General features: G+C 42.5%; 1 protein-coding gene across 5 annotated transcripts in view; it reads left to right on the forward strand.

Moving 5' to 3' along the window:
• The first annotated feature begins 4,725 nt into the window (after positions 1–4,725).
• Positions 4,726–27,478, forward strand: part of GSDME (gasdermin E) — a 33,840-nt gene continuing 11,087 nt past the window's right edge. Inside the window, exons 1-8 of one of the 5 annotated variants that reach the window (XM_055707918.1) lie at positions 4,726–5,044; positions 6,824–6,943; positions 9,151–9,569; positions 10,725–10,917; positions 19,437–19,608; positions 20,622–20,742; positions 25,191–25,364; positions 27,324–27,451. In XM_055707918.1, the coding sequence (XP_055563893.1) occupies positions 9,359–9,569; positions 10,725–10,917; positions 19,437–19,608; positions 20,622–20,742; positions 25,191–25,364; positions 27,324–27,451 (999 nt within the window). In that variant the 5' untranslated portion in view covers positions 4,726–5,044; positions 6,824–6,943; positions 9,151–9,358. The other 4 variants (XM_055707916.1, XM_055707917.1, XM_027814754.2 and 1 more) reach the window with 4 other exon arrangements.

Here is a 27,478-nt window from a genome sequence, read left to right on the forward strand (position 1 = left end):
ATGTAACAGTAGAACATTTATGAGTGGATGTACAATGTATTAAATCAATGCGTATTATGTAAATACTTACAATCAGTTGTACCTAGCTGCTTCTAGGCACTGTGTAATTACACTTTAAATAGTGCCATGAACTGTATAGTTATATTTTAAAGAACCCTGCCAGAGTGCTTACTGAAAGTGTACGCACACAGAGATACAAAAATGAAGGGCCTCATTTTTTGGAGGCTCAGTGACAGGTATCCTCCGTTTGCAGTGTTTTATTGAAAAAAACCAAACACCCTAATATTTATTATTTCAATAGTTTGTCATTTGGCTTTGTGTAGGTCCTGTTCCTGGCTAAGAACCAAAGAGGTAGAAAAAAAAGAAAAATTAAGAAGCATAGGGAATAAGCTTCATTTCCAATTTTAGTACTGATATTTTCTAGACTTTTGTAGTTTAATTTGGAATAATATGCTTTTAAAATAACAGTTTATATGGAACCTACATAAATGTTTGGGGCTTCTACGCTATAGTTTGATAGCCATTCCTTTTGGCTAATTTATGAAAAAGTCCTACTACTGAATAGTTTGAACAATAGAGCAGCCAGATGGTTTTTGATAAAACATTAATGAGACCAGATGGTTCATAATAAACTATTATGGAAAAAGACTTTTGAGACATACAAGAAATGCTATCTATTCCTAAGTCTTCATTTATCATTATTATAAAAGAAATGAAGTTCTGTGGCTGCCAGCTAATCTACAGTTTAAAGTTAGAAGCGCTTAGTTCATGCAAACTGTCCTCCATATTATTGTTAAAGACATCACTAGGCGACTCCTTAGGTAATCACAATCTATTAGACATGATCCTAGCCTACCCTTTCTGACAATTTTCTTAAAATCATGGGAAAATCATTAAATAATCACAAGGTTTTTACAGGTAGATATTTAGAAAGTTACAGCTACCGTAAAACACACTCACCGCAGAGACAAGGCAGCTTTTACAGTGACAGAGGGGAGCCCTGTGCCACATGTACTACAGAAAGGTAGATATAGCGCTGTTTCCCCCCATGCCAGCATCAATACTCAAGGCACCAAGATCTGACTGAGTTCCAGCAAACAAGCTGTGCTGAGCTACACTGCACACATCTGCCTCCTGCATCTCAGTCTGGCACTCCACAGTTGTCCTTCCAAGGGACTAAAAGATCCAGAAGTGAAGTCTTTTTTTTCCTTTATATTGGTCCCTAAAGTTCCAGAGATGAACCTGGCAATAAAAGATAACCTCTAAATAGTGGCCAAACTCATCTTGCAGGCAAAATCTTCAGATGGTTAAAGATGTCACCTTCCCATCGCTGCCATCAAGAGCTGAATGGACGTAAACCGGTAGGGAAATGCAGCAGAACGGTTTCCTGGCTGCTTTGAGCTCACACGGTCGCTCCTGGCTTACTGCACCTTCCCACTGGTCTCCCCGAAGCAGGACACAGTAACTTGCTGTTTGCTAAGCTTGTCACTAGCTGCTGGCAATGTGGCAGGGCTCATGACAGCCATACCAGCAGGAGAGCGAGAAAGCTATTGCTGCAGCAGGAGATGTTCTGGAGGACTGAATGGTACAGGCAAAATAGAGCACTCCACCAAAACAGGAGATTCATTTTAATGTGAAATACAAACAAGGCTGGTTAGTTGATTTGAAAGAAAGAAAGAAACAAACAAACAAACAAAAAAATGCTGCTCAGGTCTTTTATTCTTGCAAAAGGAAATGGGGAAAAGTTCATTCTTTTGCTGGTGATTTGGCTTACGTTGCTGGACACCTTTAAAAAGGTTTGCTACCCCAAGTATCCTTCTTTTCTAGATATAAGCCCAAAATAGTTTCACGCTTTCTTCCCCTTTCCTCCACAGCAGACCCTTCTGCAGCCAGTGTGAGGGTTTAAAAAAAACCTAGCATGCAGCAACAGAGCTTTGGACAACCTCCTGGCACATCAATATATAGGCAGAATTTCAGTGAGTGCTTTCTAGCCAGGCTGGATGCAGCCTGAAACAACTCACTGATGGCTCCAAGGCGTTATACACCATTAGCACAGCTGTTAATACTGACCCCGTGAAAACAGAAGTTTTTAAGACTGAGACCAAAACAAAACAAAACAAAACAAAAAAAGGCATTTCAGAAATTCCCCTTTGCAGCCAATTTTGGACTTACATCCTAATGTCAATAGTTGAAAAAAATAAGGCTGGATTATACCATCATTAAAATAAATAAATAAGTAAGTAAGTAAGTAAATAAATAAATAAAGCCACATGCTTATAGGATGCAAAGAGCTTTTCTGTACCCGGTAGGAATAGCCACCTAAGCACTCTGCAATGCTGACATCTTGCGGTGGCCTGCTCAAGGATTGCTTAACATCACAGCTGAGAAAGTTGACCCAGGTTTTCAAAGAGCATACAACTATTGTGTTGGGTTTTTTTTTTCCTTTCACATTATTATCTTGTGTGTTCACATATGTGCGTTACTCATTTTTTAAGTTGTGGCTTTGAAGTTCTCGTGTCAATTGCCTCGTTTACTTAAATGAGGAAGCCAAATCCTGCCCCATACCAAAAGCAGTTTGTCCCGCAGGCAAAAGTCTCTGGCTTTCTCTGTTTGCTCGTTTTGCAAGAGGACTTTCTCAAGCAGGAGTAATGCAGAAGGATCTCCTAGTGCAGAAGGGATGCACTTCATTCTTCAGCTCAGGAGATGGAGTGCGTGGCGGACAGATCTGCATGCAGACCACACTCCGAATGTTACTCCTCTGCTATGTTCTCTCTGCTGGCTTCTGAGCCAATCATGAAGTAACTGTGTGCTCTGAGTTTGGAGCGTGTAGTACACCTGAAAAGCATTTCCTTGGAGACTGAAGGCTCAAGGTGAGTGTTCAATCCTAAATGTCTCCTGCTTGCAGCCCATTTTGGTAACAGCCTTTGAAGCCTTTCAGTTAATTGCTGCATAGCCCCAAACCTGTTTGCTAACACCCAAGACCTATGTTCGTCTCTTCTAATTAATGAAGAGCATCTGAAAACTATCCTATGCTGGCCTGTGTCTTTCAAGTGGATAGAAGATTTCCACTCAAGGTTTTTTCTTGAAAAGATGTAAATATTCCTGGTGTGGGCACCCTTTAGTGTGCACACAACCACTGGTAACATCCTTAAAACGACTAGCAAGTTTCACTGTTTTTGTGTCCTCCCGCCCCAGTGAATATTTCCATGGTAATGTGGTTCAGTGCAACTTCCTGGCTCGATTTCTCAAAATCTGCTTTAGCAGACACTTGCATTTGAAATGAATCACACATTGCCGCTCCCGGGAAAGACACATGATAGCTGATGAAACGTGTGCTATTACTGGCCACTGTGGGAGATTGTTACTGGAGCTGGCAATTCTGCAGCTTGGTGCCGATTTTAAAAAGAGATCTCCCGAGGATGTGTGGGTGCTTTTCCTCAGGATGAGGCTCTAAGAATGGAGCTTTATATTTGTGGGGTTTTTTAATAGTCCATAAAAAGTAAATTATCACAAATGCTGATATTTACTTAGCTCCATTCAGGCTCTTTGTTCAAATTTTTGTAAGTAGGTGCAACCCCAGAAGGGAAATCTATTCACCATCGATTCACTAAGGGTGTTACCTGGAAGAATCAGAAAGGAGTGAGGGATTAAAACCTGCTGAGATGAATTGGAAGTTTTGGCTCAAGTATGTAGTTAAACAGAATGGAAGAAATGGATGCTACTTTAGCTATATGCATTAACTTCTCTCCTAAGACTGTTCATTTAAGGACATGCAGCTTTCAAGTTCCCTTTGTTCCAAAGCCCAGGTGTTACTCCATTCAGATCCGGTGATGTGACATTTGTGACTATACCCCACAGCCTGAAATGCTCTCTTCAAACCACAAAGGAAGTACCTGGCCTGTGGCACGGTTCACTTGAAAAAGATTTCTTTGATGTTTATTATCTTGAAGAACTACTCCTCGGGTTTCTGCAAACTCATCTGTTTCTCACCGGATCGGTCCTTTGGTATCGTGACCAACCAAGCTGTCTGGCTCTGGTGTTGCACTGTTTTCAGAGGGCTGAGATACAGTGATGGAGCTCAGTATTTCATACTGCGGTTCACCAACCTGCCCCCCGCGCTCCGTTGATCACATTTCCCATCCTGCGCAGTGCTGCCGGTCAAGGTCGCTGGACTGGGGACCTTGGCGTGGCAGCTGCCATTTGGGCCACTGCCGCTTCGCCGGGCCAACAGTGCCAACCCTGCAGCCGCGAATCCACAGCCCAAAGCGCGGCAGGGCTGTTGCTCCCCGCGGATCCCGCAGGCAGACCGCTGACCCTCTGCATTTCTGACCACGGGTCATCCGGGCCGGATTTGAGAGGATATTGCAAAAATTTCCCTTTTAACTGGGTCATAACGTGTCACCACCGGGCAACGACTCCCAGCAGGGAAAAGCTGCCGCCCGTGCTGTTTCACAGGCTGTAACCCCGCAAACCCAGTGCCCCGGCTGAGCTGACGAAGCAATGGGGCCGTCCGGCTCGCCGGGCACTGGGCAGCCCTCCACGGGGCCCCCCGCCGGGCACCGCCGCCGCGGCCCACCGCAGGGCCAAGGGCCAGGCCGGCCCTTCCCGCCCGCGCCCCCTCACAGGCGGCCCAGGCCGGGCGCAGGCGGGCGGGGCGGCGCGGGAAGCACGAACCGCCCCGGGGCTCGGCAGGCGGACCCGGGCGGCGCGGCCCCCCCCAGCCGGCATGTGCCGGGGCGCCGGCCCCGCGCGGCAACATGGCGGCAGCGCCTCGACCGGCGACCCGGGGCGCCGCCACCGCGCCCTCCCCGCCCGGCCCAAGCACCCGGGCGGGGCCTGCGCGCCTCCCGCCTCGCCCCTCGCCGCGCCCTCGGCACGACACCCCCTCTGCGCCGGGGGTCTTCGCCCCCGCCACTCGCACAGCCTCGCCCTCGGCACCTCGCCTCGGGGCGCGGCCCCGCACGCCCCACGGGCGGAGCGCACCGCACCGCACCGCACCGCACCGCATCCTCGGGGCCGGGCGGCGGCCATCGCCGGGAAAGCCGTGAGTAGGGAGGCCGGCCCGGAGAGGCCGCGGGAGCCGGCCCCGGCCGCCTCCCCAGCGCCCGCTGAGGGGCCCGGCCGCCGCCGCCGCTCCTCCCTTCTCGGCGGGCTGAGCCCCACGCGTCCCGCCGGCTGGCGGGGCAGGCGCCGCGGGGCCTCGGCGCGTCAGGGGCCGCTCGCCGCCCGGCCCGGCCCGGCCACACGCTCAGGAGCGGCCGCTGCAGCCGCGTCGCTGACGGCCGGAGCTCCGCGTTGCTTCCCTGCCCGCCTGTGCGCGCCCCCGGCTTCGCGGGGGACCGACAGGGCCGAGGGGCGGCAGCCGAGGCGAGCTGGTTTCGAGGGGCGTTGGAGCGCGGCGGCGGGGCCGCAGGGCTGTGTGAGGGGGTCCCCGCGCTCGGGCGCTGCCTGAGCCGCCTCGGCCGGGGGTTGCTCACCGGGGACTGGGAGGGCCGGGCCCCTTCCCGAGGCTCCTGCCGCAGGCCCCCGCACCCCCGCCCCACGTAAGGAGCCCTGCTCAGGGCGCCATGGCCCTGTTGGGTGCCTTGAGCCGCTGTGGCTTCGCGCGTCCTCGAAGGCACGTGCTGTAAAGCCCTCAAGGCGCGGTAGAGGGCTGCATCCAGGGCTGAACCTTACTGGATGTGGTTTTGGGGATCACACGTGTTCCAGGACTGAAATTTGCTGTGTCAACATCCCCGCTAGGCTTTGCCTAGTAGCTTTTATGGCTGTTTTTAAATTCTTTAGGAAACGGGTGAAATAACTATAAGGTTTCATAAGAAAACACACGTCCTGCTTGTCACCACTGCCACACTTCAGTTGCCTTTTGGCGTAAACCCCATCTTAATTAGGATTCAAAGGCGGTTGCCGCTGCTGCAGGGCAGTTAAGGTCTAACAGCCCTTCTGACGCCGCGGCCACCTTTGGCCTTCAGGGGTTGTGTTTCCTTACAACTTGGATTGGCGAGGGATGCCCTGACATTTGGCAATCCAGTTGTCGCAGTCTTCCCAAATTCCCTTTGTACTTTTTCCAGCTACAGCCTGGGTAATCTTATGTTAAACGGAAAAGAAAGCTTTTTTGTATTTTTTGTAAAGGTCAGTGTACGTGTGTACAGAATGTAAGAAATATCAGGCAGCTGTTGAGGACTTGCTTTTGTGCTGACAAAGGTAAACGCTGATTATTCATAAAATGTTGGTTTGGATCTAATGTCCCGTTGTATTGAGTTAGGGAGATGTGATAAGGGAAAGCAGCAGGGTAAGATTTGGTTTTCTTTAAGTAAATAATGAAGTCGCTGTAAATATCTTCGCTTGATCTCATCAGCTTCTTTGAATAATCCTCCTATAGCCCACGTTCAGGCTAATTTTAAATTCTTCGGTAGGCAGGCAAGGTACTCCTCCTTCCTTTTCTGCTTTCACACCTAGCTGTCAATCTGCGGAAGTGAATTTGCTCTTGACAGGCTTCTCGTACCAGCTTTGATACCTTCCCTTTTATCTACCAAACCAAGCACAGTTCTGACATTCCAGAGGAAGAAACTCCAAAGGCAGAGTTTCCTTAATGCTGTGCCCATAAGCGCGCTGTGTCTGTTCAGTCAGGATGCTGTCAGTCCTGCTAGCTGCATTAACTCAACTCCTTCATGTTGATTAAGGGCATATTTAATCGCTCGCTCTCTGCCGATGTTTTGTGAGCGACTGAAGCAAGACATTCGGGTGCGTTTTAGAAGTTGTGTTAGAGGCACAATATCCAAAGAGCCATAAACAGGGATTTGCATAGAATATTCTTGCTTTGCAGGTACAGCTGCACCAGCAAATATGCTCCCTGCAAAGACTTTCCCAGCACAGCAAAGTGTGGGAGATAGTGACGTCGTCATCCTGAGGCTGAAGACAGTCCCATCTCTCTCTCTCCTGCCTGGTGAGTCTCAGCAGCCCTCATGAAGCACTCCGTGGTCTTCCCTGGATGTCCTTTTTGCTAGTCAGAAGCATGGTGACTGGGAGTGAAAACAAACCACTGTGAATTGCGAGTTTTATAGAATAGTGTTAATGGTTCTTCTGATGAGATTTAGTGAATGTGTAACAATGCCAGATCATAGGAACTGTTTTTTGCAATTTGTCTTGTCAGAAACTCCTCAGAAATTGGTGAGCCTTTTTCTTTTCAGAAACTGTGCCCACGTGAGTTGGTTATGGAGGAAAGGGATCAGAATGAGCGAACAGTTGTGTAAAGCACAGAAATGTTTGAGGCACAGTAATGCTGGGGAAGAGCAGCTAATGCAGGCAGTGAGAATTTTCTTGATGGTCTCCTCAACTACAAATGAGTGATCTGGTTGGTTGTGAAATAGTGTCATACAAAAGAAGTCCCAGGGAAAAAGAAAACTTGGGTTTTTTTGGCTGTTGGGGGTTGGTTTGTTTGGTGCGTTGTTTTTTTTCTGCTGCAGTGGTGCTCCATTGCTTATTCTGTTAAAGCGTTCTCACTGAGATTAAAAACAGGAAAATTAAAACCAGGAGAAATTTAAGAATTCAGAAAATCAATCTCAATTCAGAGTTTAGGGAACAGTTCAGAGAACAAGAAAGTCAGTGGAAATACTCCCAGTGCATATGGCTGGGGCTGTGCTACAGGTTTGTTGCAGCCACAATTACAGTGAAAGTCCCAGAAGACTCTTCAGTAGAATGTTATGTGACTTTGACATTGTTCAAATCCTTTTCATGCATGCATTGTTGAGAAACACTCTTTGCTTGCTTACATGGAGAGCTAAGAGTAGGCCATAGGGGTTCCATGAGGAGGTAGATACCTCGACATGAATTGGTGAATAGTTTGTGAAATATTTTCTGAAATGGGATTTGAAAAAAAGCTGGTGGAAAGTTAAGCTCCCATCTGCAAAAGGGCTTTTTTGTTTCTCTGCCCCTCTAGCTGATACTAAAACTTGGGGCCTGTGGTCTAACCACTAATACCTTCCCTCAGTTTTCTGTTTTCTCTCAATAATCCTGAGTACCCACTGCAATATCAATTTTTGTCTGAAGTCTGTTGTAACTTATTTTGACCTGTATTTGTACATGACAAATCTACCATCTCTGCGCAGCAAGACAAGTAATTAATCGTGAACATGTGGGTACCTAGCTAAGACATCTTACGATCTTGGTTGAACTTTCCAGTTGGTGTCAGCTAGGGTATTCAAAGGAATGCTGCCAACTTAAAAAAAAAATTACTTGATCTAATATTTCCAGAATTAAATAACACAGAGTTGAAAAACTAAAAATTATTAGATGTTTTAAAAAGACCAGTAATTAGTTCATTAGAATTGTGTATTTAGTACTTGTGAATGGTCGCTTTTACCGTTTCTCCTGCGTTTAGCCAGTTTCCCTTAATGAAAAAGTTCCTTGTAAATACAGCAAAATGGATTGCTTGGGATAAAGAAAACCTTGTAAGAGATGCCAATTTTTTAAATTTAAAACATTTAAAAGCTAGATTAAGATACTGTATGTAGCTGTTTAGCAGATACCGATAAGAGTTGCAAATAACTTCTGTTCAAATTAGCTAATGGAAAGTAGGAAATGGGAAAATGTAAGAGGTAAAAAGGTTCAGAAGGAAAACCATTAATTGGGATTTTCCAGGGGCGTAGTTCAGAAACAAAACTTAGTGAGAAAGATGCCAGCACAAATACTTGTTGCGTTTTATAGAATAATTTTTATTATCCCTGTATGTGTTTTCTCACTATTAAAAAGATCAAGATAATTTGTGTGAATACCTAATTACCTTACATGGAATAAGATAATTTTATGTTAGGTAGTAGAAGGAGGATTCTGTGGGGCAGAAATCCTGTGCTGTTGCACTAGTGCTTTTCTTATCCCAGCGAGTGTCTGCAGGGTGCTCATTAGTAGATGCTTTTTCTAAGAATTTCAGGTAAACCGTATGATCTTTTTTCTCCCTAACAGATTAATGACCTGTGCGTGTTCCTTGGAAGAACTTTGCCGCTATAGATTAGATTTTTTTTCTTTCTTTGTTATCTGCGTGATCATAACTTCCATGCGTTATTGTTGTAATGTTTAAGCCTTGCGTATCGTGTTGTATTGCATCGTTCACTGTTGCTTATTTAAAATTTTAACTAAATTTCTTTCATCTGTTAGTGTGAAAATCTTCTTACTTTGGATTAAGTGGTTTGAACCATCATGATTCCCAGCCCAGAGTGGAGAAGACAGGGTGAAAACACTAGCTGTTCCTGCATTAATACCAATACTATGAAGAACTTCTTAAAGTAAAAATATGAATATTTATACTTTCCAACTGTCGTTGAAAAACAGGTGTACTCTTTCAGGCTTTAATTGATTACCCAAGATGTTTGCAAAAGCAACAAAGAATTTTGTGAGAGAAATTGACAGTGGAGGTGACTTGATCCCTGTCTCCCACTTGAATGCCTCAGACAAGCTGCAGCTTCTGAGCTTAGTTACGAAGAGGAAGAAATTCTGGTGCTGGCAGAAGCCCAAGTATCATTTCTTGACAGTCACCCTGAGTGATGTGCTTACTGAAGACAAACCAATAAAACCAGGTAAAGCCATACTTGGGCAGCACTATTATCGCAGATAAAAAGAATGCAAAACCTAATCTTTATTATTATTTTCAATTGTTTTACTAGAGGGCTGCTTTCAGAGGAGTGCTCTGAAGTATTCTCCAACCATGGAAATGAGATGACTGGATCTTTTCTCACTTTTATTTGTTTAACTAAAACCCATAAATCATTTTATTTGCTTAACCAAACAATATAAATGTTTGTTTAAAAAAAAAAAAAAAAAAGGTTTTGCCTAGATGGACTACTGAAATTGAGTGCTGAAGGTTGTCAAGCCATGCAGTTCTACTATTTAATAACAGTGCAGTGTGCAGCCACAGGAACTTCCCTAGAACATTTTTGGGGGATTCCAGTATGTGCCGGTAGCGTGAAACTATACTGTGCTCCAGGGAAAAAAAGGACTGGATAAACAGTGTCTTGTTGGTGATGGTAGCCCAGGGGATGCTTGCACAGGCAAGGCCAAGCGACTTTTACCACTGCTTCCATTCTTCTTGCACAGACTGTTAAAAATGGTTGACCCTTGTACTTCTTTATTCATCCAGATGTGACAGTCCTAACCAGGTTTTAGGATTGACGATCTGGAATCCCATATTTCTGGGCATGTTACAGTTCCATACAGGAAAATAGATGAGTCCCTAGGTTTAGATGTTAATTGTAGCTGGCTTGGAAGATTAGCTGATTCTGATTCAGTTCTTTGGTTTATGGGTGTACAAGATTGAGAGTTTTAAGCCAGTCAGGTGCTTCTGTTGGTTTCCAGTGAGCTTTGGGACAGCCCTATAATGAGGTAGTCTGAATCCTGTTGTACAAGTGGGTCGGCTTTGTAGTTTTTTGTTGTAGCTGAAATAAGTTTCAGTCATTCTGTATAAATCTTCTATAGCATCTGAGCTCAGCATTTCAATCACATTATATTTTCCTAAAATGACAAAATATAAAAGATGGCGGAGCAAAGATGATGAAAATATGAATGAAGCAGAAGTAAGAGTTGCAGAGCTGTAAATTTCATTATTTATCTGCTTGATACCATTCTTGCCTTCACTAACTTGCCATATTTTCTGTAAGCTTCTGTTTTTCCAGTCACTTCAGGACTGTTTCAGCACTTCTCTTCACAGCTAGTAATTACTGTTATTACTTTCCTAGTAATTGTGGAGTCTGACTTTGCAAAATACATGGGGAAGTTTGAAGATTTTGTTCAAGGAAGTATTGAAACTTCATTTGGAAAAATCAGCCTGGGAGCTGGAGGGAAGGGCTACGTGGAAAACCAGTCCTCATTTGGAAACCTGAGGAAGCAGGAGATCGACTTGCAGCAGCTCATGAAAGATGTCAAGGACAGGTTTGTTTTTATTGTGGCCACATGGCCGGGAAAGATTACTGAGCTGAAAAGACTTGGGCCAGCTGTGATCACTGAACAATTGATTCTGTAGTATTGCCGTAGTTTGAGAATTATTTTTATTGTAAGCTCTCATTTTCTGGTGATAAATCACATGTACAAACATGAAAATTTCCAGATTTTGAAAGCTTGATGTCAGCCTTTCCCCTTTTGTTTTAAAAACATATCTCTGTGATTTCACCTTATGTATTTGCATGAATTGCCACGTGGAATGAGCCAAATCCTCCCTTCTTTGCGGGGCTGTGCTGAGGTAATAATCCGGGGGGGAAAAAAAAGGATTATTTTTTCTATGTTGCTGGGGCAGATGCTATGGAAACTGAATTCAGAACTACTAATGTTCTTGTAAGCAGGCTTTGTAATTTTTTGCATGTGTGTGACTGCTAGAAAATTGGATTATTCGAAGTTGAAGGAATAGCAGAGGTGAGCAAGCATGTTCAATGCATGTTCTACTAGTTGAACAAAATATAGTTTCTAGATCTGTTGCTCACTGTTCATACATTGTAATAGTTGAGGGGAACTATAATCTTAATTTTACAAGATATGCAACACTTCCTGTCCTGCTCTGATACCAGATTTATATAACCTTTGCAATAGGACGGTCATGGACCAAAGCCTACTTGGCAACTAGCTGACAAGCAAGGGGTCCGCTCTGTATTGCAGGTCCTGACTCATGGGAGGTGAGGGTGATTAATTGGTGCCACCATTGTACCCTAGTTCTATAGCAGGTGGTGTAATGCATTTTAATAGCCTTTGCTGATGCTCTGAAGATAAAGATGTGTTGTGGTTTAACCCCAGCCAGCAACTAAGCACCACAACCAAAATCAGCACAAGATGATACGTTTTGTTCTGGTGCAAAAGTTCTCAGACGCAGTGTAAACTTGCTTCAGATACACTGATGATTTAGAAAAAATCAATTCTTCATTTTCACAGGAACAAACGGCTGCTGTTCATACTGTGAGCATTCACAAGTCAACAAACTTACTCTGAGTTTCTATTCTAAGGCACCTTTCTCTCTTTGCACTAAATGCCTTATTAAAAGCAGAAAATACTGGGCTGAATGTGTGTACCAGGCCTGTAAAATTAGTATGCATATAGTATCAGAAAAATAGTATCAGTCAAGATTTAGAGTCTTGTCTCTAACGCTAAATAAATGAGTCCTACAGAGAAACAAATCAGAGTGACTTCTGTTTAGATCAGTAAGCTTTTACGTAGTTTTTTGCAGTATGTTACTTACTCTGTTCAAAGAAATAATCCTCCCTGATTTACTTCAGCACATATTGGTATTATAATCCTGGATGTAACCAAATATTTTCGAGTATATTATCTTCTTTTTGAGTGTGGAAAATCAGTAGCTCTACACCAATCTGAATGTAACTGTCAGTGAGGTTAACATGTGTGCTGTCCTATACAAGGAGCTAGTTCTTAGTTCATAGAAAAGATGCTCATAGCTTATTAAGGCTTACGATGCGAAGCGTATAATTGATATCCAGTCAGTCTGGCTTCTGCCAGGTCACTGAAAATGATAAGGATAGCAGAATATTCTTTTTATTTTTTCTTCAGCATAATGCTGAGTCTCACTGGAAGTTGTGGCAATGCCCTACAAATGGAATTCCAGTTACTCATTCGTAAATATTCTATGATTTATGATGCATTGTGTCCGGGCTTCTAGTTTTTATCTTATTCATGGAGCATGGTGTGGAATTCAGGAACTCAGTGTTCAGGAGTGCCGGTGCCTACAAGTTAGTGATTTTTGGATGCAAACCATTTTGGTACTAAGAGGATGTTTAGCTCTCAGTCCTTGTGAGATGAGAGCTAAATGTTCTTGATGTCATCTGATGACATACGTTGCTTGTACTTGTTTGATGAATTACTGTTTCATTTATCATTTCTACATACATAGCCTAATGAAGCTGCATTTTAAAATGTTCTTGTATTAGGCTCTTTAAGTCAAAGTTGCAGATAAACAGCAGAGAACTGGGGGGAAAAAAAGTCAAAGCTGATACGCCTTTTAAACTTAAGTCATGTGAGTCTTCAGGGTTCAGCAAGCTGGAAGTGCTGAGTGGCAGCAAATCAGTTTCCTGTCACTTCTTATGTGAACTTGCTGAAGGAGAATCCTACTGATCTTTTAATTAGATTCCAGGTGCCAGATTGGCTCTCCTTTTCTGAAGAGGGTTGACAGCTAAAGGATGCAGGATGAGATCCTTCCTGACTTGCAGGAACAATGACATTGCAAATGCAGAACACACTAACATAATATACAGTATAAAAAGGAAGTAAATGGTACTTTTAGTTATATAAACTCTGCGTTTGTTTTTTTTTAACATTTTTCTTGCTTTTCGTATTACGTTGTGCTTGTTAACAGAGTATGGCAACATACTGATTTCAGGTCAGTCCCGTGCCTTTAACCTATGGATTTAAGAGTATGTTCCGTCTTCTATTTTAAGGCTTTCAATACTGCCTGCCATAAGATCTTCATAGAGAAGCTGCTGAAGTATGGGCTGGACAAGCAGACAGCGAGGTGGATTGAAAACTGGCTGAATGGCTGGGCCCAGAGCATATTGATCAGTGGTGCAAAATCTGTGCGCAGGCCAGTGACTAACAATGTACCCCAGGGGACAGTTCTGGGTCAGTCCTGTTTAATATCTTCATTAGTCATCTGGGTGATGGCGCCGGTGAACACACCCTCTGTTGGTATGGCAAGGTTGGGGGAGGCGATCCTTCCCTCCTGCTCAGCACTGGTGAGGACACAGCTGGAGTAGTGTGTCCAGTTCTGGGCTCCCTAGTACAAGGGAGAGATGGACATACTGGAGAGGGTCCAGTGAAGGGCCACAATGATGATGAAGCAACTGGAGCACCTCACATCTGAGGAGAAGGTGAGAGAGAGGACTGCTCAGCCTGGAGAAGAGAAGGCTCGGCAGGGATCTTACTAATGTATATACATACCTGAAGGACGGATGCAAAGAGGACACAGCCAGGCTCTTTCCAGTGGTGCCCAGCGACAGAACAGTAGGCAGCAGACACAAACTGAAAAGCAGGAGGCTCTGTCTGAACGTAAGGAAACAGTTTTTCACTGTGAGGGTGACCGAGAACTGGCACAGATTGTCCAGGGAGGGTGTGAAGTCTCCCTCCTTGGAGACGTGAGCCTAGGCAGCCTGCTCTAGGTGGCCCTGCTTGAGCCAGGGGTTGGGCTGGATGACCTTCCAACTCAACCGTTCTGTATTCTCCCCTTCAGTGAAAAGGATTATGAGGAGGTTATAATCTCTGTAGTTCTCATGGATTGACAAATTTGCCTGTTTTTTTTTTACCATTTCACTAGGTTTTGTCAGGTGATTGAAATAGAAGCTCTGAGAGGATTGTGACAGCAGAGAGAAAGAAATAGGACCAAGTGGCAGCTGTCAGTCAGTTCCCATCAGTTGCAGAAAAGTTTGCCTGTTCCAATTCCATCGTTCCTAATTCTGATTAGCATATTAGAAAAACAGGGTAAGTGTTATTAGTGGTATGCTCTGGCATGATTGAAAGAGATTTTTACACTATTGCATTTTGCACTTTAGTATGTACTTTCATTGATTCAACTGTTGTCTGCACTGAGACAAAAATAGGTGCCTATTCCTAACCTGAGTACAGTGGAAATTCAGCCCATCTTATTAATTATTCTTTAAAACTCCTTGAGCGTTCATGCATGTGAGAAAACCATTCAGTTTTCTACCAAGGTGCTACATGGATAATAGGAAGTCACAGTATCTTGTGAGACAGGGTTGAATAGAATCAGTTGTCTGTGTCTGTGACTTAAAAAATAAGGAGGATGCTGAATAGAAAACAGAGGAACTGTCTCACTTGCACTCTCGAAAATCTCTGGTATTCTTAGAGAAGATGTTCTGTGAAGTAATTGTCAGGTTATTCTGTAGGGAGAATTGTGAAATGCTGTCAATAACGTGACTATAGCAGATACCGTGTTCCAGTGTGACTGCAGGAAGCAGGTCAGAGAGGTTACGTTTGAAATGGATAGATGAAAGAAATACTACGCATCTGTGCTTGGTGGAAATTGGCAGAGTGAGGTCTGGTGGGTTTTACTCCATGGCATTCATCTAGAGGTCTCTGTTAGAGAAGGAACAAAGCTGGGTGAAGCCTGTCACTGGGCAGCAAGCAGCATGTGTATGGAAGGCATCAGCATTGTAAGTGGAAAAGACTGAACAAGCTGAGGAATTCTGGCTGAGCAGTGAGAGAGGTTTGGAAGTCAGTCATGTGGATGTTGTGGAAGCAGTTGTATTTGGGCAAAGCGGTGAGAATGGGCCACCCATGTCTCTAGAGCTTGGAGAGGAGGTGTGTTGAGGTGACGTTGCCCAGTGCAGGACTGAAAAGATTTTTCACTCATGAGTAGTCTGGACTAGTGAAAATTTGTGCAGGCAAGCAACAGCGCTGACTTCAGTGTGAGGGTGGAGAGTACTCACAGCAGTAACCATTCTCTTTGGTATTCGTAGTAAATTGGCAGGCACCTTGCTTTGAGGATTTTTGGGGGTAGATTACTGAGAAGACTAGACAGGATTTGATGCAAAAATGGTCCTAGCCCCCCTCCTTTGTGGACAGTCCAGTCAGAAATTCTGTATCTGAAGACCCTCGGTTTCAGCTGTGGGGGTTCGAGCAGGTTCATGCTCTCTCCTTTAACTGTGAGAGCCGGCTCTATTGCCAGGTGATGTTTGTTTCCTCTTGCCTTCCATTGGTTTCTGCCTTGCTCCTTTCTTTCCTGCTTCTAGCCTGCAGCAAATTGGCTTTGTGCCTCTGTTCTCCAATGCTTTCCTCATGCAAGAAGAGAAACGTTGAATAGAAGTGAAGGAAGCCTTTGCATTATGGGAGGGTGGAAGTGTTTAATCCATTTAAATGTGCAGTGAGTGAGACCAGAACTCAAATTCCTTTCTGTTCATGGCTGACCTATAGAGCTTCCAGCATAGTAAATCATTGACCTCAGGAAGGTTATTTAAGCAGAACAATCAAACAAAACCCTATAATCCTTATCTTTTAAATGATCTTTATTTATACAGACTCATACTCTGTGTGTTGATAATGGGACTTAGCAAGCCACCATCTCATTGTATTTTTTATTTATATTACTTTTATATATTTATTTAACTTTTGAATATTTTGGCTCAGCTTCTCAAGGTGGGAAGGAGTACGGTGATGTAGTACAGGTCACAGAAGATCGATGAAGGCACCTGTACGATAGGTGGTGAAAGAGATGGTAAGAGTGGTGGTTGCAGAGCAGAAATAAAAGCTCTGAAACGTGACCTGTAAAATAAAAAACCACAATGCAATTCATGTGCCTGCATGCCTGTATTCCTGGGGATTTAACTGAACCATCTCTTGTTACTCAGATGTGCTCGTGATATTCAGAGCCTTATGCAAGCCAGTGAGTTCAGCTCTTGCAGAAATACGTTCATAGATTCAGCGGCCATTGCCTTGCAATACTTTAAGACCTACTCTGATTGTCAGACTTTAACCCTGTTGCGTTTTGCTCTTGATGACTATTTTCAGTGGTAATTTAGATAAGCTGGGTGTTTGCTTACTTCACGTTATCTCCTGTTTGAGTCACTGAGAAGAGCAAGGTATTTTGCCTTCCACAAGCTGCGCTCCGGCGATAACTTGTGATGTGCCCACGCACAACCCTAGGGTCTAAGGGGTTTTGTATAGAAAGTTCAGTGCCAGAAGTCTAGAGGAAAGCGTATTTGTAGCTGTTGGTATGGGTATGTGTTTTAAAGCTTGGAATATCCAGTACTCCCTAAACTTAATGGGGAAAGAAGAGCTTTTCCGCTGGCTTTACAGCCGAACGCATCCCACCAAAGGCACTTGAAGCTTGGGGGTAAGGCAGCAGCCATGTCTGCCACACAGTGTAGCTCTGTGCGGAGACACGGGGCCTGCAGGAGTGCTGCCGCAGGGACCGAAGCAGGTAGCTCTGTGCCCCTTGGTGTTAGGGTTGCTGCGTAGCCTCCAGCGCTGCCTCAGACATTTCTTCACTGTGCCTCTTTGCAAGTTTATCTTTGTCTTCTGACTCTTCCACTCCGCAACTCTGCTGTTAGTTCCGCATCTGAACGTCAAAGCCAGGAGCATGCGGGCATCTGAGCCAGGCCTACCTCAGGCAGAATGCTGTAGAAGTAGATGGAAGAAAAAAGTCTCTTGAATTACCTTGGTCTTTCGTTTGTATAGAGTTAAATCATATTCTGTATGCTTCTAACGTTAACACTCTTACAGAAACAGCGAAGCTCTAATCTGTACTTTTCTACCTTTGATTGTTTCGTTTCTTCTGCTCTAACTTCTGGGGATATCCAGCGAGTTTGTCATCCGCTAAAGCAGGCAAAAAATAAATCATATGAAAGCAAATGACAGATTGCTTTTGTGCTTCTTCGTTGTATTTCTTCCCCTGTGGCTTCTTAGGTCAAATGTTAAAACTGCAAGTTCTTAGTGCATCAGTTAGTATTTCCAAGATGTTTAGCACACCTCTTCAGAATCATAAATAATTATTGTGAGGGATGTGATAGGCTTGATGGTCTGTTATTGTGATAAGTAATAGCTCTGATTTGGCAGACACTTCTAAGAGCAGCGGTGTTTGTGATAGCTTGACATTTCTTCCATTTTTTCTTAATCCAAAGATTCATTGCATTCCAAGCATAAAGCATGGCTTTGCACCAAAATCAAAAAAGGTTATATTAATAATCTCAGGAATGTTTGGGGGTGCTTTTCTAGTGGCTGCTGCATTGCTTCAGAGGTATTTTCTTTTCCTTGTTTAAACAATCAACTTTAAGGTTTTCAGACAGTTCATTCCAACTGATTGAACTTTCATATAACCATGTAACTCTCCAAAGAACAAAAATTGCCTCAGGATATTTTTAATTTAATAAAGAGCCAAGCTGACTTCAGGCTTACACAGGCTGCATAAATCCAAAACTCCAGAATCTAATAAATCTAAAACTTTTAATTAAAAGTGGAGATATCTTGATTTAAATAAAGTGAAGTCAGACATGTCTTTCTGTCACATTTTTGGGGAATTGCCATTTAGCTCCATGAATAGCCATTTATGGTAAAAAGGAGGAGAAAAGACTGAATAACTTGAGCCAGGGATAGCAATCTTTTCATCTTCCAACTGCCTTGCTAGAGTTATCTGTTCATAGAAAGTACAACATCTCATCTGAGGACCTTCAATAAGTATTTTGCGAAAGTATAATGTAAGTTAAAAAGTTGCTTTAACTGTTACCAGAAAGTCTGTTAACACCCCAGATGGTAAGGTGGTGAATTTTATCACCTTTTCTTAGAAAATAATTCTCTCGTATTGTTTCTGGGAGTTCACTTCCTTTCTTCTGCTCATTCGAAGAAGAACCTAACTTTAGAAATATTTCCAGCAGCATTTAAATACACGCTGAATTATGTTGTGAAGTAGGGATGACTTGTGGAGTTGGAGGCAGAGGCGAGAGATCTGAGGTCCCTCCCACAGTTAATTTTTCTTTTTACTGTGACAGCCCTGGTCATGAATTGTAAATTGTGAGGTTATACTGGTAAGTAACACAGGAGTTTGTGGTGGGTGGGTTTGTTTTTTTTATAATCTTCTCCAGTCTCCTACTCCATGACATCTTTTCTATGTTTTCTCATCCAGCCCTTTGAAGTACTTGGTCCGTGCTGATCCCACTCGGCCCGGTCAGGGTTTAAGTGAACACTGGAACAGGTCAAGAGCAAACTGTGAGGGTTGGCACTGAGGCGTCACTCTTACTGTGCTGTTTATCCCTCAAGGAGAAATTCTGGTGATTCAGAATTTGGCAGTGGTGCTTCTTTGCCTGCATGTGGGCCTTCAGAGGCCAAACCAGCTTCTTACTGTGCTGTCATACGTATTTTTAGCGTGTGTGTGCATGCACTACGGTCGTGTGCTAGGCTGCAGGGTGTTCGTAATACGGACCATGAGCACAGGCCCTTTGTACTGCCTGGTAACCTTTCGAGTTGAAATAATTATTTTGAATAGAGACTGCAGGATGTGGCTGTTGACTTTCCGACACTGTTTAATGTGAGACTCTGAAGAGAATGGTTAGCCACCATCCCCTGCCCTGGCCGTGATAATGTCACTGTGAGTTCATGGTAGCAGAGCATTCAGTCCGGTGTCCGTGAGCCTGGCTGGTTCTTTTCATATTGCACCGAAGCTTAAAGTTGGCTTTCATTCTCCCTTGCTTTTTTTTTGCCTAAAAAGTAGCCAGAGAACTGCTGCATTTGCTGAGAGTAAGGAATCAAGAATTCACTACATGTGTTGAGACTTCCTGTGGAATACAGATATTTACTGCTACCAAATAGCAAAAGAGGACATAATAATTTTGAGGAGACTGCTCATACAGAAACCATTGATATTTTTATATAAAAGCTGCTTCAAGCAATGAAGAAAATGCTTTTTCTCAATTCTGGTATTTATGTTGTTAATGGTGTCTTGTCTTTTTCAGAACGATAAATCTAAACAGTAGTTTACTGCAACAAGTAATAGAAAGAAAACGTGAAGTGTTGTGCATCTTGAGAGAAAAGATAATAACAACACAGAAGTGTACAATATCTGAACATACCCAGACAGAAGAAAAAAATGGTGGTGTGATGGGATGCAGTACAAAAATAGTAAAGGTAAAAGTTACTAAAACTCTGCAAGGAATTGAACATGCGCAGATGATCAGAAAAGAAATTATGGTTTCTCCAGATAGACTTAAGAGTTATTTTTCATGCATCCTTCACATGTTGAACTCCCTTCCTTAACATGTTGAACTCACTGCACTGCTTAGTTGTGAAGAAAAGCAAAATGTTTTTTCCGTTGCCTCACTGGCAAGAAATGCCATCTTTTAATGCAAGCCTGGAATGTGGTTTCCATTCATACTGTCAGATTGTTATTCAGTTTCTGTGTAGATTTCTGCACGCAGCAGAACATAAAACAAAGACGTAACAAACCGGTGAAAGTTGAAGAGCAAAAAGCACTGCTGAAGCAAATTTATTTCAAAAGCCAAGTGATCATTCATCAAAAATGTTTGCAGTGTCTACTGAGTTTTAGTATTTATTGAGAAGCTATTTGTTTTCAATCATGGGAGTAGAGATTAACTGCATTATGATGACATCTGAAAAATTGCCTATGAATTCAGAAATAATTACCGAAGTCAAAACATATGCTCATTCATTGTAAGGTATGGTTTTTTTAAAGCTGCAGATGAATCATTTCCATGTGCAGGGTGTCCCCAGTAGCAGAAATCTGGGAGTTGCAGTTCGACGACCCTCCATGCAAATGCCACCTTCCTGGTACCGATCTCCAGCTGGGCAGAAGGGCTGTCAGGGTAGAAGAGGGGCCTGACAGGCTGCTGACGTGGGTGCCCTTTCTGTGGTGGCACAGTGTCCCATGTGTGGCAAAAGCTGCACTTGGAGCTTAACTTTGTGCTAGGACAGGGTGGCTAAGACTTGGAGAGCTGCCCCTGGCATTGTGCTTCTACCTCGCTGCTCATCGAGTTCCTTTCGTAGATGACAGATGTAACGTGCTTTAGTTAGAAATCGTGGAGAATAAAGCATGTTCTTTCTCTGTATTTTTTCCCCTTAATTTTCTGTTTAAGCTACACAGTAGCGGAATGAGATAAACTGTGAATATATCTGTCCTGTAGGTTTCAGTGAGTGAAAATGGAAGTATGATAAAGGATTCCAGTGTGATCCTTGAAATTCCTCCTGCAACCGCTATTGCCTACGGTGTAATTGAACTGTTTATAAAGCGCAGCGGCCAGTTTGGTAAGTATGAAGCTGATTTTCTGTGGCACACAGTTAACTGCGGACAGAGCTGTCTGTTGGGCAGTGGGTTTTGCATTTCTCTTTGTGTGAGGGTGATGATGTTGTATGGTCTCCATTCACTTGATAGTTATTTGTGCTGTGAAATACTGCTTTTCTGATTTAGTAATTTTTTTTCCTCACTTGTTTGAATAAATCATAAAACTCAGAATAACTTAGGTTTTAGGGAACCAAAGGAGGTCGTCTAGCTCAAGCTCCAGCTCAAGGCAGGGCCAGGTTTTGAAGTTTGATCTAAGTTCAGAGTTAGATCAGATTGCTCGTGTCCTTGCCTGTTCAAGTTGTGATTATCTCCAGAGACAGAGATTCCATCACCCCTCTGGGCAGCCTCTTCACGTTTGACCACCTTTGTGGTGAGATCTTTCTCTCTCCTCCCCCCAATACCTAATAAGAATTTCCCTTTCTTTAATTTGTGATACTTGCCTTTTGTCATCCATTATATCATCATACAGAAGAGGCTGGCTCTTGTCTTCACTGCATGGTCCTATTGAGTAGCAGTACTTGGCAGTAAGGTTTCTCCCTTAGCAATATTTTCTCCAGGTGGACAAACGCAGCCTCACAGCCTCTTCTTGTACACGTTGTTCTCCAGCCCACAGCAATCTTGGCGGCTGTTTGCTAGATTGCTCCAGTATAAGAATGTCTGTCTTGGACTGGGGAGTCCAAAACTGAATGCGACGCTGTGAATGCAGTCTCCCAAATTGAAAAATCACTTTAATTGATCCACCTGTCAGTACAGCCCAATATGCAGCAAACTTCAATAGCTGCAAGGGTACACTGCTGATCCTCTTGAGTTTGTTGTCCAGATCTTTTTCTGCAGTTTTGCTTCTAGCTAGCTGGCCTTCAGCTGGTGCTGTTGCCTTCACCTGCTAGCAGGGAGAGCGAACTGAATATAAATCAGTGGTCAACCAGGAGTGTTTAGACAACAGTTACGCCAAGAAAAGAATTATTCATAAAGTATAGGACTGGAATTTAAACTTTGCTGTCCCTTTTACACTTTCATATATAGCTTGTTCTCAGAATGGTTGCAGAAATGTCCTTGTCACGTTTTCTGGTCATGCTGTAGTTGTTTCAGGTTGAGTACTTTGAGGTGTCAAGTTAAAAAAAATATTGAAATTGGCTTTGGGGGGAGTAGTAACTCTGCTCTGCAGAATCTCTTGGGTTTTTCTTTCTTGTCTATCCTCAGTTAAACTCCCTGGCCTGAAGGAGGTTTCAGGGTATGTTATGCAAGAAGGAAAGAAATCAGATGGACTATATAGAGCTGCAAGTTGAAAAGGACCAATGTGGAGAGAAACAGGAGATATGTTGGAGAAATAATTGAAGTGCAGTTGAGATTTGAATCCAGAATGCACTTTATTTGGATAAGAAATGCAAAGAAACTCTGCACTGTTCTCCTTCAACTCACTTCTGATATTAAGGAAGTCTGTAGGCTCAGGAATATAAGTAAATGTCACGTAACCTGTAAAAAAAATTCTGAAATGGGGAATTGCTCTGACATAGACTGAACACAGAGATATAGCAGAGGGCATTGACTTCATGGTCATGATAGAACTGTAATTCAGAGTAATCAGGTGCAGTTAAGGCTGTCTGACTACCCAGGTATATAGCTGGTAGCCTACTTAAGTGATTTCTAGATGGAAATTCCTATGTCCTGCTGGCTGATAATACATGGGTCTTGTTGATGACCTGTATTTCTCTGCTCTTATTTCACTTCTCCTTCTTTTTCCACTTTCTTTTTTTCTCATATTTAATGTTATGTTTTTTAAGCTTCATAACAAGCACAGTTTGTTCCATGTTTTATCTCAACCTGTGTCTTGCCTCTTTTTTTAAATTTGTGCTATCATGCCTTGTCTGAGTGCTGTTGAGAAGGTAAGGTGGAGGAACTAACAATAAAATTAGGGATTTACCGGTAAGAATAAGTGTGGTGGAGCCTAACCTTCAACTTCTTAATGTCTGAGCAGTGATCAGTGTCTGTTTATGGAAATAAAAATAGCCTTTGAATTTAAATCCAGAGACATAGTCCTTTCACATGAGACTGAAAGTGATCAGTAGCAGGTGTAACATAATAGGATTCTCGTCACAGGTAATTACAGCGTAATGTGCATTTAAGGGTTTTTAGTTTCTTTTTCTTTGCCACTGACAGTGCTTGAGTTGTTCTGTAAGGAAGAGTGGTTTATAAACTTTCTTTAACATGTTCTGGCTAATGTGACTGGACACGCTTGAACATTTTTATAAATAAATAAGGAAAAAAAAAAAGTCTAGTCCTTTTCCGATCAGTTTACCATAATGTTTTCCTGTAATCATTCTGTTTGATTTCTACAGGCTAATTTTCCACTACATGTAAAAGCTGTTCCTGTTAAAGGACCTGCAGCTTTGTGTCTCTAAAGTTTCACTGCACGGTCTCTCTGTTTTTGCTTTACAAAACAGGAGGTATAGTAGCACTCGACTGATTTACTTTGCTTTGTATATATGTGTGACTTGCTTCCTCTTAATAAACAGTCCTGATCTTTTCACCTTCTCCAGGCAAAGGAATCTCTTTGACTTTGATTGTTTTCCTTGATAGTCTCTGGTTTTCTTCCACTTTTGTTAATGTTTCTGAATAACTAACTAGATCTAATTGCACTATTGGAGGTTTGTCATCAGTGGATGTAATAGAATTCAATAGAGAAAATAACACGGTATAATGTGTATTCTTTCATTCACTTATTTTGTAATTCTCTAATTTTGTAATACTCCTTAAAAAAAAAAAAGCGATACAAAATTAATTAACAGTCCTATAAATACAAAACTTTGTGTCCTGTATTTGCCTCTGAATCGAGTCCTGTTACAGGCTTTAACAGCAGGGTCTGTAGTTCTTGAACTTTTCACGTGATGCTGTGTGTTGACTTCCCTTATTAACATCATTCTGCCTTAGGAGGGCAGGCAGGTTTTAGCACCGTCTTCCTCCTTCAGGGTTCATGTGAAAACCTTGTTATTATCATCGAAAGCAGCATGAGCACGTTGGGCTGATGGTGCCTTAGCTGCTGTCTGGGGTCTTGTTGCTTTGGGAAGTTCTTTAATTTGTATTAATCGCTTTCTGTTCATCTCTGGCTCGCTCTTCTCTGTGAAGGGTTATGCAGGCATAAAGGTCTCTGTCGTTTGTCTTTCTCAGTGGCAGAGATTTCTTTGTCTGCTCTCCCTTTGAAAAAGCTTTTCTGCTGATGGAGTGCTCTCCGTGCTTTCTCATCTGCTTTGAATGTCCTTAATTTGGTGAGACAGACTCTTACAACTGCAGGAAGGTTATATTTAGGTTTTGTGCCTGGTACGAGGGAGCATTGTGCTTGATTAGTTACATATTATTTTTTTTCCTTTTGCTGTCAGGTATTACTTTAAAATCGAGTTCCTCTTGCTAGCTTGCCTGCCTTCTCTTCAGACCTGCTGCAGAGTACCAGGGGTACAGTTACAAATCTTGCATTTTTAACTTTGTTATATTGAGCTAATAAGACAATAAAAATATGCATATGGCTTTGATTATATTCTGCATCTTTGGGGCACAATATTGGATGCATGAATGCAGAACTTGATATTCCAGATTTCTTAACTCCCTGTGTATGTTCCAGGAGTCCCTTAGCTTCATCAAGGTGGGGTCATTGCGGTGGCGGGAAATCCACAGAAATTAGTGTCTGGGCGAGGTAGGCCAGTGCTCACCATCAAGATGAGGTAGCAGGTGTAATCCAGCCAAGGTGTGTTAATTTTCTCCATGAAGTTATTGCAAAGAAACAGTATTGCAGAGTGATTCTGTTGGTGAACATGCCTGGGTGAAGTCCTTTAGAGCATCTGAAAAGCCCCCTGTTTTCCCCTCCTCTGTACTCGGGGATGGACCTGTGGCTTGGCTGAGAAAGAGAAGTCTGTCCGTGCCATGACCAGAAGCAGCTCTGTGAGGGACTTTCAGAGTTCTTACGAATCTCGGGGTGCTTTCGGGTGTCTCTCCCATCACGAGTGGATCTGTAGCCCGCCTTACAGCGCATCTCTTAATTGCTAGAAAACTGAAGAATTCATACCTGCATCTCTCATATGCAGGATTCAGGTTTAAGGTATCAGTGAGAAGCATTCGTGTTATTTGCTGTCTGCATTACTTGAATTCAGAGGAGCTGGTGTCACGTTTTGTAGTTGGTAGCTGCACCACGGGACCTTTGTCTGTACACAACTGTACCAAACATCAGGGCTGCAGTAATGCTCAGTAATTCACATACGCAGCAACCATTGCCATTCTCTCCATCTAGAAGATACGAGACGTGGAGAAATCACATGCGAGAACACTAGATGATATAAGCTAGCATCTCATTCAGTAATTGCTTGTGTATTTTATCAATTATTTTTAAAAATGTAATTTCTAATTACAGAATTCTGTCTGCTAGATGAACAGCAAGGAGGTTTTGAAAAAGAAACCACAGAAGGCTCAACTTATCCCCGTTCAGCACTATTCAGAGATGCTTCATTTCTCCATCAGCCAGATGCTGTTGATAATGAGAGATACTCGGGAGCTACAACCCTCATTCCCAGTGATGCTTCTTTAAGTGTATTGAAACAAGGTATTACCAGAAATGCTTTACATGATTACATTACAGTGAGTTAAGCAATATGGTAGGAGGAAATAATCTGGTACAAAAGTACATAAGAAATTATGTTAGTTCATTTTAATAGCCCTTATCAGGAGCTCTTGGGGGATCGCACGGAAAGAAGAGAAAAATTTACTTCAGCAATAGGTATATGCAGTGGACTGTTCCCTAGGATCATCCTGAATCCCTTTGTCATAAATGAGATCTTACAAAATCCGGGGTTTGTGCCAGTTCTGTTACATTCCAGATAAGCCCTGTAAGATTAGTGATGATTTATGCTTTCATTCAGAAACGGTCACTGAAAATATTTTTTCATTATTTGGAAAATGCTTGCAGTAAAACTTCTCAGTTAAAGCTTATTTTAAGTCTCAAAAATTACAAAGATATCTCCCCCGCCTTCATTTAGCCTCATTATTTTCTGAGAAGCTTTATAGAAATCTTCAGTATCAGCCAAGGCTGATGAAATCAAAATGTGATTTAAATGGAAGTTTGCAATTTCTTATAATGGGCCAGGCACAACTTGTTTATTGTAGGGGTGAGGAAGAAAGGGGTAGGATTGTCCCCAGAGGAATGAAAAAAGGGAAAACAAACACACTTAGTTTTAATCAGTTCTTAGGAGAGTTCTTACAGCTGTTTCTAATGATGAACAATCACTTTCATTATCTCTGAATTTCACCTTTTGTAATGGCTGTTCAGTAGACTTCACTGTGACCAAAACAGATACTCATTGTCTTGAAAATATTCTGTAATTCTCTAACGTAGACTTGTTTGAAAGGAATAACGGTGTCTCCAAATGTTATAAAACACTTATTTGTGAAAGAACGATATGCCACTGTTTTGTGTTATGTTTTAGCTTGACATACCTTTGTGCCTTTCTTGCTTAAATGACTTGGGAATGTTTTTAATTAATTAACCTGAACTGTCTTTTGGAAAAAAAAAATTAAAAAGTTGTTCCTACTAAAGCAATTTAAAGTAGGTTTCCTCTTTGGTTATTTTTATAGGCAGTCATATAATTGTGTCAGGTACCAAAAATACCTGCTTGTGGCTGCGATTTTTTTTATTTTTTTTTAACAATGAAGCAATTTTTAGGCATCTTTAAACAGAGTGTGTTTCTTGACCAGAGTGACATGGAGGGAAATTTCTTCTAAACAAGGGTAAGAACATTTGCATGCCCATGTTTTTGGAATGTGGAAAAGCACATTCCAACCTTCCAGTTGGCATTATTGACTGAAAACTTACTTTCTTTTAGCAGAGTGCTAATTTGGTGTCACAAAACATTTTGGTTCAGTGTCATAGTTAAATTGTGGGGAAAGAAATGCAGTGAACTGCCTTGTGCTTCCGTTGTATGTATTGTAAGGGATTCAGCATTTCAATAAAGAGATTTTTGCCTTGATCTTTGTAATAATAATTAGGCCAGGGGTGAAGGGTTGTAATTCTTTGATGCACCTGATGAAATATGAGGCCAGCAACAGTTTAGGATTGCAAATAGGAACTTTTAATTCTGTCTGTAGACTCCTACCATTGACTTTGTAATTCGTATTAACCACAGATTAAGAAGTAAAGTTATAAGCAGAACTCTTCATTCTGCCTTATAAATGAACATTCAAGATGAACTTTCAAGTGAGAAACCTAATGCATGGTTCGTTCAGTTAACATTAAAATACCGACTTCTAAAATACTAAAAATATTGAACAGTGAATGTTGATCCTTGGTGGCTGTTCTTAGAATTTTTATTGATTGAGCTTCATTGGCTCATTAGGGAAATCTGATCAGATGCCTTCCAGCCTTGCATTATAACTTGTGCTGATGGAAACCAGAATGTCAAGATGTGATGATAAATGAGCTTATGGAGCACATAGCAAAAATGTTAACTGTTTTTACTGGCATTTGTGTAGAAATACTGTTTTACTTTCTACTGCTTTCTTGGGAAAGATCTGTCGTGGTTGAGGACTCAGTTCCAGCCCTTTGTGAAGCTGCCGGAAGACAAGCAAAGAGCTTTATATAAAAAGCTTTGTGAACTCCTGCTCCATGAAGAAATGATATCTGCCCTGGAGGACGTGGTAAGATGAAGGAACTTCTGCTTGCCT

Source organism: Falco cherrug, chromosome 4, assembly GCF_023634085.1.
Source record: "Falco cherrug isolate bFalChe1 chromosome 4, bFalChe1.pri, whole genome shotgun sequence".
NCBI classification, from domain to species: Eukaryota; Metazoa; Chordata; class Aves; order Falconiformes; family Falconidae; genus Falco; species Falco cherrug.